The sequence below is a fragment of the Antechinus flavipes genome, chromosome 2 (genome assembly GCF_016432865.1).
Source record: "Antechinus flavipes isolate AdamAnt ecotype Samford, QLD, Australia chromosome 2, AdamAnt_v2, whole genome shotgun sequence".
Lineage (NCBI taxonomy): Eukaryota > Metazoa > Chordata > Mammalia > Dasyuromorphia > Dasyuridae > Antechinus > Antechinus flavipes.
The window spans coordinates 614,531,078-614,548,459 of record NC_067399.1 but is presented as its reverse complement, the minus strand read 5'-3'; the positions used below and the strand labels follow the sequence as shown (position 1 = coordinate 614,548,459).

General features: G+C 43.3%; 1 protein-coding gene across 2 annotated transcripts; it reads right to left on the bottom strand.

The window, feature by feature from the left end:
- Nucleotides 1-2,387: 2,387 nt before the first annotated feature.
- Nucleotides 2,388-16,144, bottom strand: GOLGA7B (golgin A7 family member B). 2 transcript variants are annotated; one of them, XM_051981827.1, is made up of 5 exons: nt 15,335-16,144; nt 5,637-5,801; nt 4,027-4,179; nt 3,764-3,865; nt 2,388-2,584 (listed from the first exon to the last, which is right to left on the bottom strand). In XM_051981827.1, the coding sequence occupies exons 1-5, from the start codon at nt 15,344-15,346 to the stop codon at nt 2,474-2,476; spliced, it is 543 nt and encodes a 180-aa protein (XP_051837787.1). In that variant the 5' UTR covers nt 15,347-16,144; the 3' UTR covers nt 2,388-2,473. The 2 variants fall into 2 exon arrangements, with proteins under 2 accessions (XP_051837787.1, XP_051837788.1); XM_051981828.1 differs by having other exon boundaries at nt 2,394-2,584; nt 5,637-5,762; nt 15,335-15,960.
- Between the last annotated feature and the right edge of the window lie 1,238 nt (nt 16,145-17,382).

Below are 17,382 nucleotides of genomic sequence, written 5' to 3'. Positions count from 1 at the left end.
ATGGCAAGGCTTGCTCTATTAGCCCTGTGGCTCAGGTGAGGGATTAAGCTATAGTCACCTACCCCTGGTTCTCTCAGGCCATGGCAGCCTAGACTATTGGCCGGGGGAAGTGTCTATATGTGGTGTTCCTCTGTTGGCAGAAACAAAATCCATCCTTCTTTCCAGCTCTGGAGAACTCCCTGCTGGCTCTTTGACTTGCTTTTCTGCACCTCCCACTATAGAGTGGGGGTGGGGAGCACAGAATTCCCTGTTCCCTGATGGTCCGGCTACAGTCCTCTCCAGTTTCTTTGTGTCTCAGCTCTGGGGGAGATGCTCCCTGGTTTCTGTTGCTACAGCAACTGCGGGTTGGAGATTGCTTTTTTCTCTAACCAAGTGGCACTTGGAGCAGCATTGCTGGGAATTCCCCTCATGGGAAAGTCAGGTCCTTATCATGCCCTCAGGGGAAGCTTCAATTATCCAGATCTTCAGATGCAATGGTTTTTAAGAAGAAGGTGTCCTGAAGGGACACTGATGTCATACCACGTGGAGAGAGTCCCTCACTCAGAGCCATCATGAGGAACCAAGTCACAGGGGATAGAGAAAGGTCACAACTTGTATGGTAAGCTACAAGGAGAGTGTCTACATAGTATAACCTTGGAATCACCCCTATAGTTGGAAGCTGCCCTCCCAGAATCTGACTCCCTATTTACAAAATAGAGAATAGGGTCTGGGAGGAAAGAAATTCCAGTAATAAGAAGTGGAACTAGAAGTACATAATAGCACCTGGCATGGTAGCCCCTAGTCAAGAAGGGAAAGTCCCCAGTCCCACAGCTATTTACTTACACAAGAATATGGGAAAGGAAGTGGGGGAAAGAGGATGCCAGGGGAAAGTCATTGACTTATGAACTAAGACATATATCAGAGAGGAGAATCTAGTCACAGGCACAGCTCCAGGAGGACTGCCTGTAGGAAGGGAAGTAGAGTCCCAGGCAGCCCCTCCATTCCATCTTATGACAGAATCTCTGTCTGTCTCTGTCTTTGTCTCCCCCCAACATACACACAAATTTGCCAGTCCATTGTGGGAACACAGATATACAACCCTGTTCAGTAACATAAAGGTACAAGGGGAGAAAAATTGGAGGAATAAGAGTAATAGGGAACCCAGCTAGAGAAGAGAGGGAGTTGGAGCTTTGTAATGGAACTCAGCCATGATGGTCCTTACAGAGTAGTTCTGCTTCCTCTTCCTTCACACCTATTCCTACTTACTTCTCTCTGTTTTCGATGTTAGAATTACATTACCGAATTACACAAGCCAAAGGACCCTTCTTTTCTGTAGGAATCCACTACCCAAATTTTACCATTACATCCATGCTCAGACTCCATAATTTGTTTCCTTTTCCATCTCTTTCCCTCCCATCATCCCCTCCTCACAAATGCTCCTTTCCCAAATAGACAGTCCCCATTATACAAATAAAAAAAATCCCAAGGTTCTTCTCTTCTGAGCCACATAACCCACTAACTAGTTTCTTCATGAAAAAAAAAAGTTACTCTGGGTTACTGGGACTTCATGTGAGACATGAGAGCATCTCTCATCCTTTCCTTTGGTCATAGGTCTGTTGCTACTCTTGGATCATGCCCCTGACCAGAGTCCCTCCTCCTGCCCACTTTGCTAAGGAGAGAACACGAAAGCCAAGGACATTTTCAGTCCTGGAAAGACAAGTGGTCCTGGAGAAGATACTGGGACTTGTCATTCCTGCCCCGTTGGGGGCTGGGCTGGAGAAGTTCCATCTCCCCAGATTCCTATGAGAAGATGGCTCACAGATAGAGGAAGATGTCAGGATAGCACTAGAAAGCAAGGGAGGAGAGACATTGTAGAGAAGACACTAGAGGTAGGCAGGCAAGCAAGAGAACATAGGTATTTGCGTAGCCAGCCCATTGCGTTTGGCAGGGAAAGCGATTGGACTTTGGGGCAGAGATCCAGCGGTTTGGATCCCCTAAGCTAAGGAATCATGCAAGGGAAGGGATGGGCCAGGAATTCTAGACTCTGCTCAGCTCGGGCCTGGAAGATCCAGTCTCTAAGAGAGCAGCTGCTGGAAGGGAAGTAGAAGCTCAACAGGAGAGACGCTCCAAGAAAAGCGCCCCCCCTTACTGTACCCCTGAACTGCGACTTCTCCCTGGTGGGAGTGGCCCCCGGGGGAAAGGAGAGGCTTCAGGCGGAGGAAGGGGGTGTCGGGAAGCGGACAGCTCCTTCTGGGGGGGGGGTCTCCTGAGCAGTAAGGAGTAGTCCCCCGCCTATCAGGAGTCCCTGGAGGTCAGCTGCCCACAGTTGGATCTGGTCCCGGGCCCGGGCACCTCCCTCCCTCCCCGCCCCACCCCCAACGGAGCGGCAGGTCGAGAGGGCGCCTCAGAAGCGAGTGCTCTGGTAGCGCAGCCTGCGCAGATCGGAGAGGCCCTCGTCCCGGCAGTACAGCTCCCTGCAGGGACTCTCGGCCAGTCACCGGCCCCCGGCCCCCCCGCCCCCTCCGCTGCTGCTGCCGCTGCTGCTGGAGCTCCCGCTGCTGGCGCTGCCGCTGCTGCAGCGGTCCTCGTAGATGGAGATCTCGATCTGGGGCGGAGGCGGTCAAGGAAAGGGAGGAGCCCGGGGCAAGCGGCTTTCTGGGAGCCGGCGCTCAGCAAGGCGGAGCCCACATCCACCCCGTGGCCATCTCCCCAAGGTGGCCGTCTCCCTTCCCACAAGGTCGTCTGTCTCCCCACGCTGGCCATCCTCCGTGGCTAACAGTAGGAGTATGGGAGGGGGCAGATGGAAGGGACCAGTCCTAAGGCCATCATCCGGTGCAGAATCCCTGAGGAAGCTCCTCATACTCTCCCTTCATGCAAGAGATAACATTATTCAGTGGTCAACAGTCCTACTTGACTCTTACTTACACCCAATGTCTGTTCTGACTTCACGAGATCAAAAACCCAAAAGGAACCTTGAAGGACATCAACTCCTTCTTTTTACAAATGAGGAAACTGATCCTAGAGAATTAAATGACTTTCACTAACCATCCACCAGCCAGTCCATCTCACCATGTGGAACAGCCCTCTAGGGACTGAACTTTCCAAAGCCTGCAGTAGGGTAAAATAACCACTGAGCTTCGGCTTTCCCTTCCGGGAATTGAGCTGTCCTGACAGGTGCACTCTACCTAGCCCAGGCCAGATCTGATCTGCTACCTCATGTATTTCAGCTGACTTTCACCTCTTGCTTTAAGTGTAAATCAATACAATTACTTCTGCAAGGTATGTCCAAAAAATTTCCATAGGTATCAACTTGAGAAGCAAATTGATATAGCAGATAGAGATCCAGTCTTGAAGCCTGAGACCTGAGTTCTAGTTTTGCCTCTAACACATTCTGGTAGGAACAGTTAGGTGGCACAGTGCATAGGACACCAGCCTTGGAGTCAGGAGGACCTTGGACACTTACTGTCTGGGTGACCCCGAACGAGTCACTTACCCCCATTGCCTCAAAAGAATAATATATACTGGTAACATCTTAGTGCTTTTGGCAATTCTCTAAGATGCAAGCTGCTAAGAAAATGCCGAATTTAAATGGAAAAGGAAGTTTTCTATTCCCTGTCCCCTATGGATCCATTCATCACCCAAGACCAAACCTCCTTTCTCCAGCTACCAATCCAGGACTGTTTCCAAACTCTCTGTTCTCCATCCACGACTTAAAGACATGGATACCTGCTTGCTGTCCAATCCACTCATCTCAGAGCCAGGTGGTTAAAATCAGAAAGGATACAACCCTCATTCCCCGTTCTACAGGATCAGTGAGAAGGAGGCCTCGAGGAGCAAATATCTTCTCATTCTGTTCTTGGATGTATCGGGAAATCTTCTTAAGGACCTGCAGAAAGAGTGTGAGTTGGCGATTGGGGTGGTCAAGGGTGCAGAAGGAAGGGGGAACAGGAAGAGGGAGAGTGAGGGGGACAGGGAAGGAAGCACAGGATGGAAAAGGAGAGGAGGTACTGTGTCTGCTGGTAAGGTCGGGTTTGGGTCGGGAGCCACCTTCTCATAATGAGTCTCCATGCAGAGGAAGATAAAGTACGCCGTAGCACAGGCCAGACAACCCTCTAAATAGGAGCTCCCCCCAATCTTCTCAGCCTCAGCATAAAAGTTGTTGAGCGTCTTCACAGTTTCCTCGAACAGCTGCCGCTCAATCTGGAGGAAGAACAAGATTGAAGGCCTAGTTTCAGGTTCCAGAGATTACAGACTACAAGGTTAGGTTGGCTAGGAGGAGAGAGGTACATCCGGACTCAGTGTATGAATGTGTGTGGGGCCCCATGTAGGGAAGGAAGCTTGCAAACAAGAAACTCTGCAGTTAGACCCATGAGGGGGCCTTAGACATGGAATTGCTTCAAGCAAATGGGATGAGACACCATCTTTGGCTGTCAAGGGAGGACTGGAATGGCTTTCCCTAGAGGTAGCTAAGTAAGAAAAACCCGAGCTTTGAATGGTTGGGATGACGTCCGACCAGATGCAAGGGGACAGAACGAGACCTGCCTTGCAGGTAGTTTTCACAAATCATTAGGCTACAGAATTTCCACTGGCCCCACCTACCTTTCCCCAGGGCTCCCTCTAAGCCACCCCCACAAGCTGCCAGGGCTTCCCTGATCACTAAGCTCAGCAGCCACAGATGTCTGTCTGCCTGAAGCCAAAGCTCTCCAGGGGGTAGATAAGGAGCTGCGAGACTCCCAGTTTCTGCCCAAGACACAAACTGATGGAAACAAGTAGAAAAAGTGCCATCCTTTCTACAGAGTCATCTCTGCCCTTATTACTGCTGTCCTCCAGGGTTAAATGGCTCCCAAAGGTATGCATTTGCCTGCTGGCTGGCCCCGGGGCAAGGAATGGCTGGCATTTTTCTAGAAGGGTTGGTCAAGGACAGAAAGCAATGGAGGCAACTTGGAGCGAACTGGTATATGCATCCGAATTTGTCTGACCTGATAAATAGAACTAGTGTGATGTTCTCTCTTAATTCCATAGGCTAGAGCTAAGGTGATGGGAACTGAGTGATCCAGAACCCAGAGTCAAACCCAGCTGGGCCATCCCCAAGCTTCCTTGCAGGCCCTGGCCCAGCTCCCTGAAATTGGAGTCCAATAATCAATCTATATGAGTCATGGATGTGCTCAAGGGCCCCTAACTAAGCTTCCTCGTTGAAGTTACTCTTTTCTACTATCCATTTCTTGCATATAAAACTAGGTCTCAGTTAGTGTGAACAATTAATCCGGGTACAGTGAAATTTTCATTTCATAATTCTAAAAGTGGACTGAAATCTATTACATGTTACATATCACTTCAGATAATACCATTTGAATAATTCAACCACTTTGCAAGATTCATCATTTGTCCTAATTAAGACTTCACTGTACATAGTTTATTGTCTCATTAGAATATGAGACAGTTCAGGTACTGTCTTTTGTCTTTTGGGTAACTTCAACATTTAGTACAATGCCCAGCATATTAATAAGTGCTTGTTGACTGACCGCTGACTAATACAGACCTGGTTTCCATAATGTGTGGGCAAGAGGATATTTGGGCTCCGCATTAATTCACTTTCCCATAAATGATTTGTCCGTGACTTGGACCAAACACCAAGACTGGAGACAAGAATTTCTTACCCGGCTGTCCAGTTCAGGGGGGAATTTGGTCTGGAACTGGCAAATGGTCCCATCGCTGTAATCTCGCTGGACAAAGACTTTGGTGGCCAATGAGGCACTGCGCCGGAGCTCCTGCAGATTGTGACCCTCCAGAGACACAACGAATTCAATCAGCAAACATGGTTTCTGCTATGTGCAAGCGGGGCAGGAGTGTGGAGAAAAACAGGAATAAGACACAATCCCTACCCACAAGGAGCTTACAATCTAATGGAGGGGACGAGACATGTACACAAGTATCGATGACACAAAATGCTTTACTTCAAGAGCAAAACGGATGTTAATCGATACTAGAGCCTACAGCTGTCTTCCCCTCTGTGTATCTTGTATATACTTATTTCCTCTGTACATGCTATCTCCCCCATTAGAATGTAAATTTCTTGAGGGAAGGGACTGTTTTTACTTTGGCCTGTGTATATCACTGTATAACATTGCCTGGCATATGGTAAGTACTTATTAAATGTTTATTGGTTAATCGATTGACCACCCCCTAATAAATGGACTTTGTAAGTTATTATGACCTAAAAAATTCTTCAAGTATTGACCAAACTTCTGACATGAAACCTCTTTGAATTTACCTAAACTAATCATCAGTTATCAGATGCTACATGGCTGGATCCATGACTGTGGTCATTGCAAAAGCATTCAAAGCCTGAGATGAGTCCCACGTCCCAATGAGGCATCTAAGCAGGATTTTAGTGTCTAAATATCCTTACACTAAGCCTATAAAAAGTTCCAAAATGATACATATATACATATATGTATACATAGAGAGACATACATACACACACATACATATATATTATAGCTTGGTGAGGTAGCAAATCATGGAAAGTTTTACAGCAGAAGAGGCGATATCAAAAGATTAGAAGAATTTTAACAATCAGTAGAAAAAGAGGAAGCAATTTCTTTAGAGAATGAAAAACACATACTAAAGTAGAACCAAAAGTAAATCAGAGTGAAAACAGAAAAGTCTTAGAACCAGCTGCAGACCTGGACAGGGATGAATCATCAAGATGGTCAGCACCCATTCCTTATTTTTCTTAGGTTGATTGCCTGCCTTGTGTGGCCTTAGAAACTAAGGACCTGGCACTTGCTTTCATAGTCCAGAGGATGATAGCCCTCAGCCTTTCCCAGAAACTCTGAGCTGAGAGAAAGGTGCCACTGATAATGGTGACTGAACCTGCCCACTGCCAGCTCTGGACAGAAACAGGCAGCAAAGCCAGTAAAGGTCTGCTATTGTCAGGGCAAACAAGTGACATGTTCCCACCAATTCTTAGTGCAATAGAAATAAAAGAACATTTGACTGGGTGTGAAGAGATCTGGGACTTAATATTCATTCTGCCACTCTCTGTTCTTAGGAAAGCTATATCATTTCTTTAGCTCTCATTCCCTCACCTATAAAATCAAAGAGTTGATCTAGATTTTTTTCCAGATCTGTTACTATGATTGTATCATTTAAGCTGGGACCACATAGGATTTCTTTCAGGCTCCAGGCTCAAAATTCAGATCCTCCACTATTTTACATAACCTTAGCCAAGTACTATTTCTAAAAAGAGAATTAAGTGGTCTCTAAGATCCCTTCTTGTTCTAATACCTACAAGCTACGTGGGAGGGAGTAGATCCATCAGTATTGAAGAAGACTGTAGTGAGGTGGGAAAGGTGCAGAGGTGATTTGCAGTTTGTCTCTGGCATAAGATTTTAAGTATATGGATGCTAGCATTCTCAGAACTTTAATTCTATAAAGGAAGAGAGTCCCCAATCACTTCTTTCACTTCTGACTGCCCATTTGATAATATATAGACTTTGCATTTGAAAAGCCCTGAAAAATAATTGAATTTGAGAGTGGAGTACATGTAGCAACCCAGCTGAATTCTCCCTATATTCCCCTCTGAACAATTTTATCTTAACTCTTCAAATCAAATTTTGGAGCAGAAGAGCAAAAAAAAAAAAAAAAAAAAAAAGGAAGGAAGGAAGGAAGGAAAGAAGGAAGGAAGGAAGGAAAGAAGGAAGGAAGGAAGGAAAGAAGGAAGGAAAGAAGGAAGGAAAGAAGGAAGGAAGGAAGGAAGGAAGGAGGTGCTACTTGGAAACTATTTTCCATACATAGTTATAGGTTGCAGTTCCAGAGTGGAATAGAAGCACTAGCACTTGTGGCTGTAGAGTAACAAGGGACCTGGTCATAGTTTCAAGGTAAAGAGTACTAGCATTTGCAGCTACAGGGGAGTAGGGGCCCCTGCTGGGTAAAGACCAGACCAAAGACCAGGAGAGCAGTGACCATATATCTTCCCAGATCACACCACCTTGGAAGAACCAAAAACGTGCAGGCTCCGAGAATTAGTTCTAAAAATAATAGCACAAAAAAAATCTTTGAAATTTGGAACAGTGCCTCCACCCCAAGGTGAGCAGAGCTCAACTTTAACAAAATTCAAAGTCAAGAAATAGATTAGAAGAATAAGCAAACAACTCCCCAAAAAAACTTAACCATAAAAACTACTACAATGGCAGAGAAGACTAAGACATAATCTCAGAAGACAATACTGTAAAAACAGCTACCCCAAAAAAAATAAAGCCTCAAAAATGCTAATTGGACTTGAGCCCAACAAGAATTTTTGGAAGATTTAAAGAAAAAGATGAATGATAAAGGAAAATTGAGAAAAGAAATGAGAGTGATACAAGAAATTAGCAGCTTGTTAAAAGAGGCACAAAAATTGAAGAAAATAACACCTTAAAACAGAATTGGTCAAATATTAAAAGAACAAAAATTTACCAAAGAACTCCTTAAAAAGCAGAATTACTCAAGAAAAAGAGGTTGAAAAGCTCACTGAAGAAAGCTATGAGATCTCAAGAAATAATCAAAGTCAAAAGAATGAAAATATAGAAGAAAATGTGAAATGTCTCATTGGAAAAAAATTGCTCTGAAAAAAATCAGATTGAGGATTGAGGAGAGATAGTTTGAGAATTATTGGACTACCTGAAAGTCATGACCTGGAAGCCAATAAAGCATGGACATTCTATTTTTTTTTAATTATCAAAAAAATTCCCTTAACATATTAGAAACAAAGAATAAATGGATATTGAAAGAATCCACTGATCACCTCCTGATAGGGATCTCCAAATCCCCAAGAATATTAAAATCAAATTTTAGAGCTTCCAAGTCAAGGAGAAAATACTTCAAGCAAACAGGGAAAAAATCAATTTAAACATTATTGAGCTGCAGTCAGGATCACACAAGATTTAGCAATTTCCACATTAAAGGATTGGATGGCTTGGAATATAATATTCTAGAAGGCAAAGGAACTAGGATTACAATCAAGAATAACCTATTCAGCAAAACTGAGTTTACTCCTTCAGGAGGAAAATGGATAGTTAATGATATAAAGGACTTTAATTCATTTTTGATGAAAAGACCAGAGCTGACTAGAAGATTTGATATTTAAACACAAGATTTAAGAGAAGCATAAAAAGGTAAACATGAAAGAATAATCATAAGAGACTCAATAAAATTAAACTGTTTACATTCCTACATGGAAAGGTAATCCATGCAACTCCTAAAAACTTCATCATTATTATGACAGTTAAAAGGAGTCTACCTAGACAAAGAGCATAGGTGTCAGTCAATTATGTTGAGATGATCTCAACAAAATGAAGGGTAAGAAAGAGGAATGCAAGGGGAGGAGGGGGAAGGGAAAGGTAGAATAGGGAAATTTTTCTCTAAAAAAGAAGCATGCAAGGAAGAATTTTTATAGTGGAAGGAAAAATAGGGAGTTGGGGGTGGTAGGCAACATTTGAACTTTACATTGAAATTTATTAAGAGAAAGTATAGGTATAGAAATCTATGCATTAGGGAAATAGGAGGGGAAGGGAATGAAAGATTAGGGAAGGGGGCACAATTAAAAGGAAGGTAGATTAAAGGAGACAGTGATAAGATGCAAAAGAGAAAGAAAAAGATAAGCAGAAAAAAATGAGATGAGGGAAAATATATAGTTAGTCATCATAACTGTGAGTACAAATAGGTTGAGCTCCCTTATAAAACAAGCAGATAGCAGAATGGATTGGAAACCAGAATCCAATGACAAGTTATTTACAAGAGACATTCTTGAAACTGAAAGACACACACACATATTAAAGATAAAATTGATAAAATAAAGGTCTGAAGCACAATCTATTATGCTTCAGCTGAAGTAAAAAAAAAAGCGGGGGTAGCAATCATGAACTCAGACTAAGCAAAAGCAAAAATAGATCTAATTAAAAGAGATCATCAAGGAAATTACATTTTGTTAAAAGATATCACAGACAATGAAGTAGTATTAAATTTAAGGGCATATTTCCTCAAAGACTTAGGAAACTGAGAAAAGTAAAAACCATTCCCCCATTGATAAATGGTCAAAAGATATGAACAGGCAGTTTTCAGAAGAAGCTATAGACATAGGGAAAAAATGCTCTAAATAACTATTGATTAGAAAATGCAAACTAAAACAACTCTGAGGTACTATCTTACACCTATCAAAAATGATAAATGTTGGAAGGGATGAGGGAAAATAGATACGGTAATAAATTGCTGGCAGAGCTATAAATAAGTATAGTGATTCAAAAGAACAATCTGGAATTATAACCAAATGGTTATAAAATTGTGCCTATCCTGTGACCCAGAAGTACCACCACTAAATCCATAGCCCCTAAAGAGATCAAAAGAAAAAAAAAGGACCTATATATATGAAAATATTTTTATCAGCTCTTTTTGTGTTAACAAAGACACTGGGGGATACTCATCAATTGACTAAACAAGTTGTAACATATGATTGTGATGGGGTACTGTTGTGTTATAGCAATGATGATGGAATAGTTTCAGAAGAAAAAAATACCAACATCTATATGAATTGATGCAAAGTGAAGTAAGAAAAACCAGATCACTGTACACAGTAATAGCAATGTTTCAATGATCAACTGTGAAAGACTTCTCCACTCCAATTAATACAAAGATCCAAGATAATTCCAAGCTGAAAAAAATGCTGTCTATCTCCAGAGAGAACTGATGAGCTGAGTGCAAATTGAAGTATAATTTTTTTTTTGCTTTTTTATATGGCTAATATGGAATTATGTTTTATGTGCTTTCACATGAATAATGGATATCATTTTGCTTACTTTCACAATGAGTGGGGGAAGTGGCGGGAGGGATGAAAAACGATTCAAGACTCAAAATTTAAAAAGAAAAGAATGTTTAAAATCAATAAATAATAAAATTTTAAAACAAAGAAATTGAGTTGAGTAGTAAGAATAAAAAAAGAAATAATTGTATTCAATGTGTTCATTTTTAAAATGGGGAAAGTAAAATTCAGAGATAATAAGTGACTTGCTATGGACACAAAGCCAGTAAGTAGCAGAGGTAGAATTAGAACCCAGCACTTGTAGTTCTAAAAATTCTTTACAGCATTGTAAAAACTAAAGAAAACAGGCATATGCATTGAGTGAAATCCAAATAAAAGTATGATCCACCATTATGGGCTTTGTACCAGAGGCTGAATAAAAAGACCACACTATAAACTTAAGAACTCCTGATTCAGGGGGACTCATTGGCAAATGAGTTGCTGATGTAAGCCTTTCCTAAGTGCAAGTGTATCTTGCTTTCTGTGAAATATTTTCCCAAAAAAAGTGGCAAATTTTTCTGGTGCTGTTGCAAAATAAATTGTATTTTAAATTCATTAGGAGAACTTTCTATTTAAGGAGTCATGGCAGCTTGATAAAAAAAAAAATTATGTGGTATAAATAATCACCTCTAAATTTGTCTGCTTCACAAATTGTGATGGGAGGGGGTGTATTTGGAAATTTCTTGAGGAAGAATATGCCCAATGTTAAACTACTCCACCCCAAACTCAAACTCAAAGCAATCAGAGGTGAATTGGGATTGATTCACCTGGCAAATGACACATTGTCCAATGAACAAGTCAGAATATATGGAGATACTCTGCACAGGCTCTGTGCTCCCTTTTGTAAAGACTTATCCATGTGGGTTCATATATAGACTTACATCCTAATGGGCAGACTGATTACTCCCATGAGCTCACACCCAGTTAAACTCAAAGAAAAAATAAGAAGCTCTCTCCCAGGACCATCCTAAGGCTCAACTTACATTTATATAACCTTTTTGTGTATATTATCCAATCACCATCAAATGAGGCAGTAAGCAGAGGCTCAGAGAGGTGAGATGACTTACTAGCCAGTAGTCACAGAGCTAGAAAGTATAAGGAATGGGATTTGAATCCAGGTGTCCTGGGTCCAAGTCCAAGGCTCTTCAGTCATATCCCATTACCTCTCAACAGAATTAAGGAGGTGGATTAGTTGATTTCCAAAACCTGTTCTTCCTTAAAGCTCTAACTTCACTTTTAGCTCTAACATTCTATGATTTATGAATCACCTTCTAGTCAAGGTCCCTTTGGAACTTCAATAACTATGCCACTTTGAATGGACTGAAGGAAAAACCTGCTTTATACTAAATTGTACTTTATAGTAAATAGTGCTATGATATAAAAGTTATTAATAACTTCATTTTGAAGATTTGAGAGACTGAGGCACTAAATTGTTGTCTTAAGAATAAGAATCTAGGAGGGCTGGCAACCAGCCATCTATTTGATAGCCCTGTACAGCATGCTGGGTCCTGCAGAATACAAGGCGTTGCATGTACCATAAGGAGAGAAAGATCAAAAGAGAGCTGATCTCATTGTGAGAGTGGATAATGTGTAAACTAAAGTGTTGAACTAATTCAAGTAGGTATGAGAAGAAAAGTGAGGTTTTTTTTCATATAAGTGGGTGGTCCATACCCACAACAAGTACTTTCTCCAGGTATCACTTGATAGACATATCATCCTGATAATGGTAGACAGTGACCTTCAATCCTTAAACTACCCTTTTCCACAGAAGTGAATGCTGGACTTGTCTGACTTCTAAAAACAGCATGGTTTAGTAGAAAGAGTATTGAATAGCTAACAAGGAGATATGGGTACCAGTCTTCCAGTTGTTTCTTCAAGGATATTCAAGGAATGAAATTTGGCTCATTTTATAGTCTCCTTCTGTTATTGCCCTTCCAACAAACATTTCCCTTCTTTCTTCCAGGGCTCTCCCCTGGGCCAGGTGGCAGCTGAGTTAGGACAAGGGCATTAGGCATTTTATTAGGAGGAAATGAAAAATCAGTGACAAAAGCTATTGGCACCAATTTCTGAACTGCAGTGTGACTGGGAGGAGGGAGGCAGCCTTGAGAATGGATGCTGCAGGTCACATCCCAGGACTCTCACATCCTGCAAAGGAAGATTGATGCACAGAGAGTGGGGATGGGAAAAACATCACTGAATATCCAAAAGACCTGGACTGCCCCAAAGACAAGAACAATTAACTCAGGTTTGATCCCTCAACTATATTGTAGAACTGATTAACAGAATAGAATTTTTTTATATAAACAAAGGTACTCTAGGTATTGAGTAGATGAGATATTCCCAGGGTTCCCTGGGATGGAATGTGGGGTAGAATGTGGAATGGAAACAAGGAGCATGAATGTTCTTTAAAGTAGACAAGACTCACTTCCAATAATTCTAACCTCCAAGAACTTCAATTCTAGGAAACTAAAATGGGGAAAGTTCAAAGCAGGACTAGATGACCTTAGTTCTTACTGGATGATTTTAGTCTGTGAATCTTTTATAGGGAGAAATCAAAGTAGAAGGAAGTTGAAAAGTCGCACAAGCTGTATGGAAATGTGAGGACTTGCTATTAAATTTTATCTGGTGCCAATAGTTAAGCATTGTCTCTCCAGATAATACTGATTTTTAGCCCAGGTGTTCAGAAGATGAATCAATCAATCAACAAATACAAAGAGTGAAATAACCCCTAATTTCCATGTCTTATAAAGGAGATAAGGGAGGGAAGAAATGTTCTTTTTGCTTTGTATTCCCAACATAATGCTTTCCACTTAATAGGAACTCATTAAATTCAGCAAGTATTCCACCCTCCAAGGTAAAACCGGGAAGACATTTTGAGCCAGGTAGATCTTTGGTCAGCCTAGTGTTAAGACCACAATGGCAGTGCCCCACTGATTCCTCACTCATCAGAAGTTACCTCTTCCTACTAAATGCCAAGGCTCTCTAGTCCTTGAGTCATTTGAGGGGAGGGAGAAAGGTGCTCTTTCTCTTTGATTGCATATCATTTAGTAGAGTTTGCCACTGGAACAAGAAAATCAAGACCTCTGCTCAAGCACTACTCTTTAGTGCTAAAGATCCCCTAGAAAAAGCACCTGGTAGTTCGGTCTCATACTGAACTCTGCCTTGGCTAGCCCTTTGCTTTTACAAGCAGCCCAGAGCTTCTAAACCCCTGAACCTTGTTCTGCAGTGATGACTACAGTGGAATAATAATAACAGTAATACTCAGTGTTGTCATCAGAAATGCATAGCAGCTTTTCATACTGATTAATTCAAAAGCTTCCCCCTTCTGGAAGGACAAACTGAAGTGAAGAGGCAAAGAAGGCAGGAACTCTATCACAGAGCCAGGGAGAAAATCCAGGAGTCCTGGCTCTCAGAGAGATCACAACGATATTTTAGAGTGACTTTTGGCAATGTCACTGACCTGCTGGGTGACCACCTGTACAAGATATTTTCTTAGGGGAAGTGACTCAGAGACGTCCCTTCTCTCACGATAGAGTGGGTATTGGCTGAAACCCATAAAGCCATAAGTATTCATTGCAAACACGAAAACTAAGCACTACCAAGACTGTCCTCGATGAGAAGCTAGTTTGATACGAGCTTCAAATATTTGTTGACTGACATTTTCCTACCCCATTCTACCTGGAGAGTCTTCCCTGTAGGACCACAACACTGCCTACAGAGAACAAGGGGAGAAAGAGGTTCACTAAGTAGTTTCCAGAAACTAGAATCAGGTTGGGGTGAGAAGGGAGGTTATGGAAGGATGTCTGAGACCAAAAGCTTTCTTGATTGGAAGAAATGAAGTAATTTAGTTCTCCACCTGGGCATGTCCTTTCACTCTTCCATCTCAGAAAGAAATAGAAGTTCAGGGGGCAGAGACTGGAATTCCTTGGGGTCGAATGCTTTGGGTTGAGTGTTCCCAGGTTTAGGCTTGGGGCCCTGTCTGGCCGAATGCACTTCATAGCAACACCAGTGCCCCCACTCCCACCCCGCACACTTGCATCCCATCCCTTGTCCCGAATCCCTATGTACACACACACACACACACACACACACACACACACACACACACTCCCCTTCCTCTTCTAGAGATTCTTCCTCACTAGAACGGCACTTTGGAGCCCGTACCTATGCTAAGAGAGAAAGCTGAGCCAGGGCTGCTCAGAGAAAAAAAAAAAAAAACAGCTGCCCCTTTGCCAACAAGTGGCAGCCGCGCTTTCAGGGCTTTCTGAGGGTTTGGGGACGGGTGTTGGGAAGGAAGGCTGAGCCTGGGAGTGAGGGGCTTCCAGCCTCAGGGCGGGGCGACTCACTCCCACCCCTTCCTGTTCCCCCACCTCCCTTCAGTCCAAGCCCTCCCCTCTCTCTCTCCTCCTCCCACCAAGTCTGCTCCAAGCCGGGTCTGGATCCCCGCGTGCAGCTGGCTTCCTGTTCCTAGCCGCAAAGACCGGCGGCGGCGGGGCCCGCAGGGCGCTTCTCACTTACCTCGGTGGCCATGTTCAGACCGAGCGCGGGCGGGCTGCTCGGAGGCGGCGGTGGGAGCAGCGGGGTGGGGTGGGAGGCGCTGTCCTCGGTGCTGAACGAGGAGCTGCGGGGCCAGGGCCCTAAGCGGGCAGGGGGGGCCGTGTGTTGCGACGTGGTTTATAAAGCTTTGGGCCGAGGAGGAGCAGCGCTGTCCTCGGTGCTGGGACAATGAGCTACAAGAGGCCGGGCCCGGCTGCAGGCTCAGCTGGCTGCACTGGGAGCTCCCTGCTCCCGCTGCCTCTGCAGTCAAGAGGCTCGGTTTAGCGTTGGCGGTGGCAGCCGAGGCAGGAGGAGGGGCCTGCCGGAGGAGCCGGGGGGGTGGGGTGGGGGGAAGGGGGAAGCTTGTCCCCCAGACTCAGTAGTCTATCGAGGAGCCCCGCCCTAGGGGAGAGGGCTCAGCCCCGCCTAATTCCGGAGACCCCGCCTCTCCAGCCCTTCCCCCACCCAGAGTCGGGGCGTGGAACACTACACTAGCTGCGGCTTCCCCTCGGGCCTCCCCTACTCTAAGAAGTCCTGGAAGGGAGTCCCCGAGGGCTATGTAAGCAAAGAAGCTGAGGATGCCGGGCGTGGAACCTCCCACCCTGAGGCTTGAAAGGTTTGGCTCAGCCCACTTCCTTTACCTTTCAAGCTTCTTGACATCTCTCCTCCCCCAGCCTGAGTTTGTCTTTCCTTTTTTCACTATCTTTTCTCTCTTTTTAAATAATAGCTTGCATTCAAACATGTTATCATTTTGTAATTATAAATAACTTCCTATGAAGTTTGGTTTTTACATAAAATATCTCACCTAAGCTTCACAGCAACCCCGTGAAGTAAGTACTATTGTTCCCATTTCATAGAATGAGCTACTGATCCCAAAAGATGTTAAAGCAACATGTCTGAAGTTTCACAGCTAATAAGTGGAAGCCCTAAGACCAGATTCCTACTGTTATGCTTCCAAGCCCCTGCCTGTGTATTTTCTTTCATTGCCCTGCCCCACCTCAACTTTTCCATTTTTGTTATTAATCTTTCCTGTTTTCTATCCGTGATTTGAACACTAGGAACTAAAGAAAAACAGTGTTCACAGCAGAAAACAGAAAATCTTCCCTTACCAATGCGGTTTCCCACTGGAGTTTTAGAAATGATGGGAAGCAGGATAATGTGAATAGAATAATCAGACTCAGATTCAGGAAGACCAAGCTTCAAATCCCACTTTTGACACTAGCTCTGTGACCCTGGGGAAATTACTTACTTCTCAACATTTTAGACCATTCTCTAAAACAACAAACTGCAATACAGATGCTGACCTGCATTGGTAGAGGAATTTCCTTATCTGGAAGTTCCCTAAACTGATGAAATCACAGATTTGCGCACTCTCTCTATCAGGAAGTGGAACTTCTTTTTCCTCGGAATCTTCACCTCACAGAATCTCAAAGTTGGTGGAAATAAAAAAAGATAGAAAGCTCAGAAGTCATATCTATTACAATCTGTACCTGAACAGAAATCCTCTCTATACCATCTAATTTTATGTAATAAAAAGAGCAGCGAATTCTGACTCAGAAATCCTGGGTTCAGACAATGGACCCTGTAATTTGCTGCAAGGGATCACTCTTTCTGGGTTTGTTTCTTCACCTGTAAAATGAGAAGGCCTCTCCCTACCTTCCATCTCTTGACAGGTCTGGGATGGGTTGCCAAACCAGTTTTACTTGCCTTTAGTAACTGAGACTGGGCCTCCTAAAATTAAGTAGATTAACTGTAGTTTTTGCATTGACCTGAGAACACCAGCTACCCCTACTAGTAGACATTTCCCATTTTGGACATCACGTTTTCCTATGGATGTAAAATAGACACAATGCCAACACAGAGGAACTTGTGGTAAAGAGATAATGGTACTTGGACTCTCAGCAGTGGAACCTGTGTTTCATCCTTGTGTATGCATCCTTCTGGCTATAGGAACAACACTGCCAGATTACAGAAAAAAAAAATCACCTGAATAGCAATAGTCTTTCAGAGAAACTTCTAACATCAAAGAA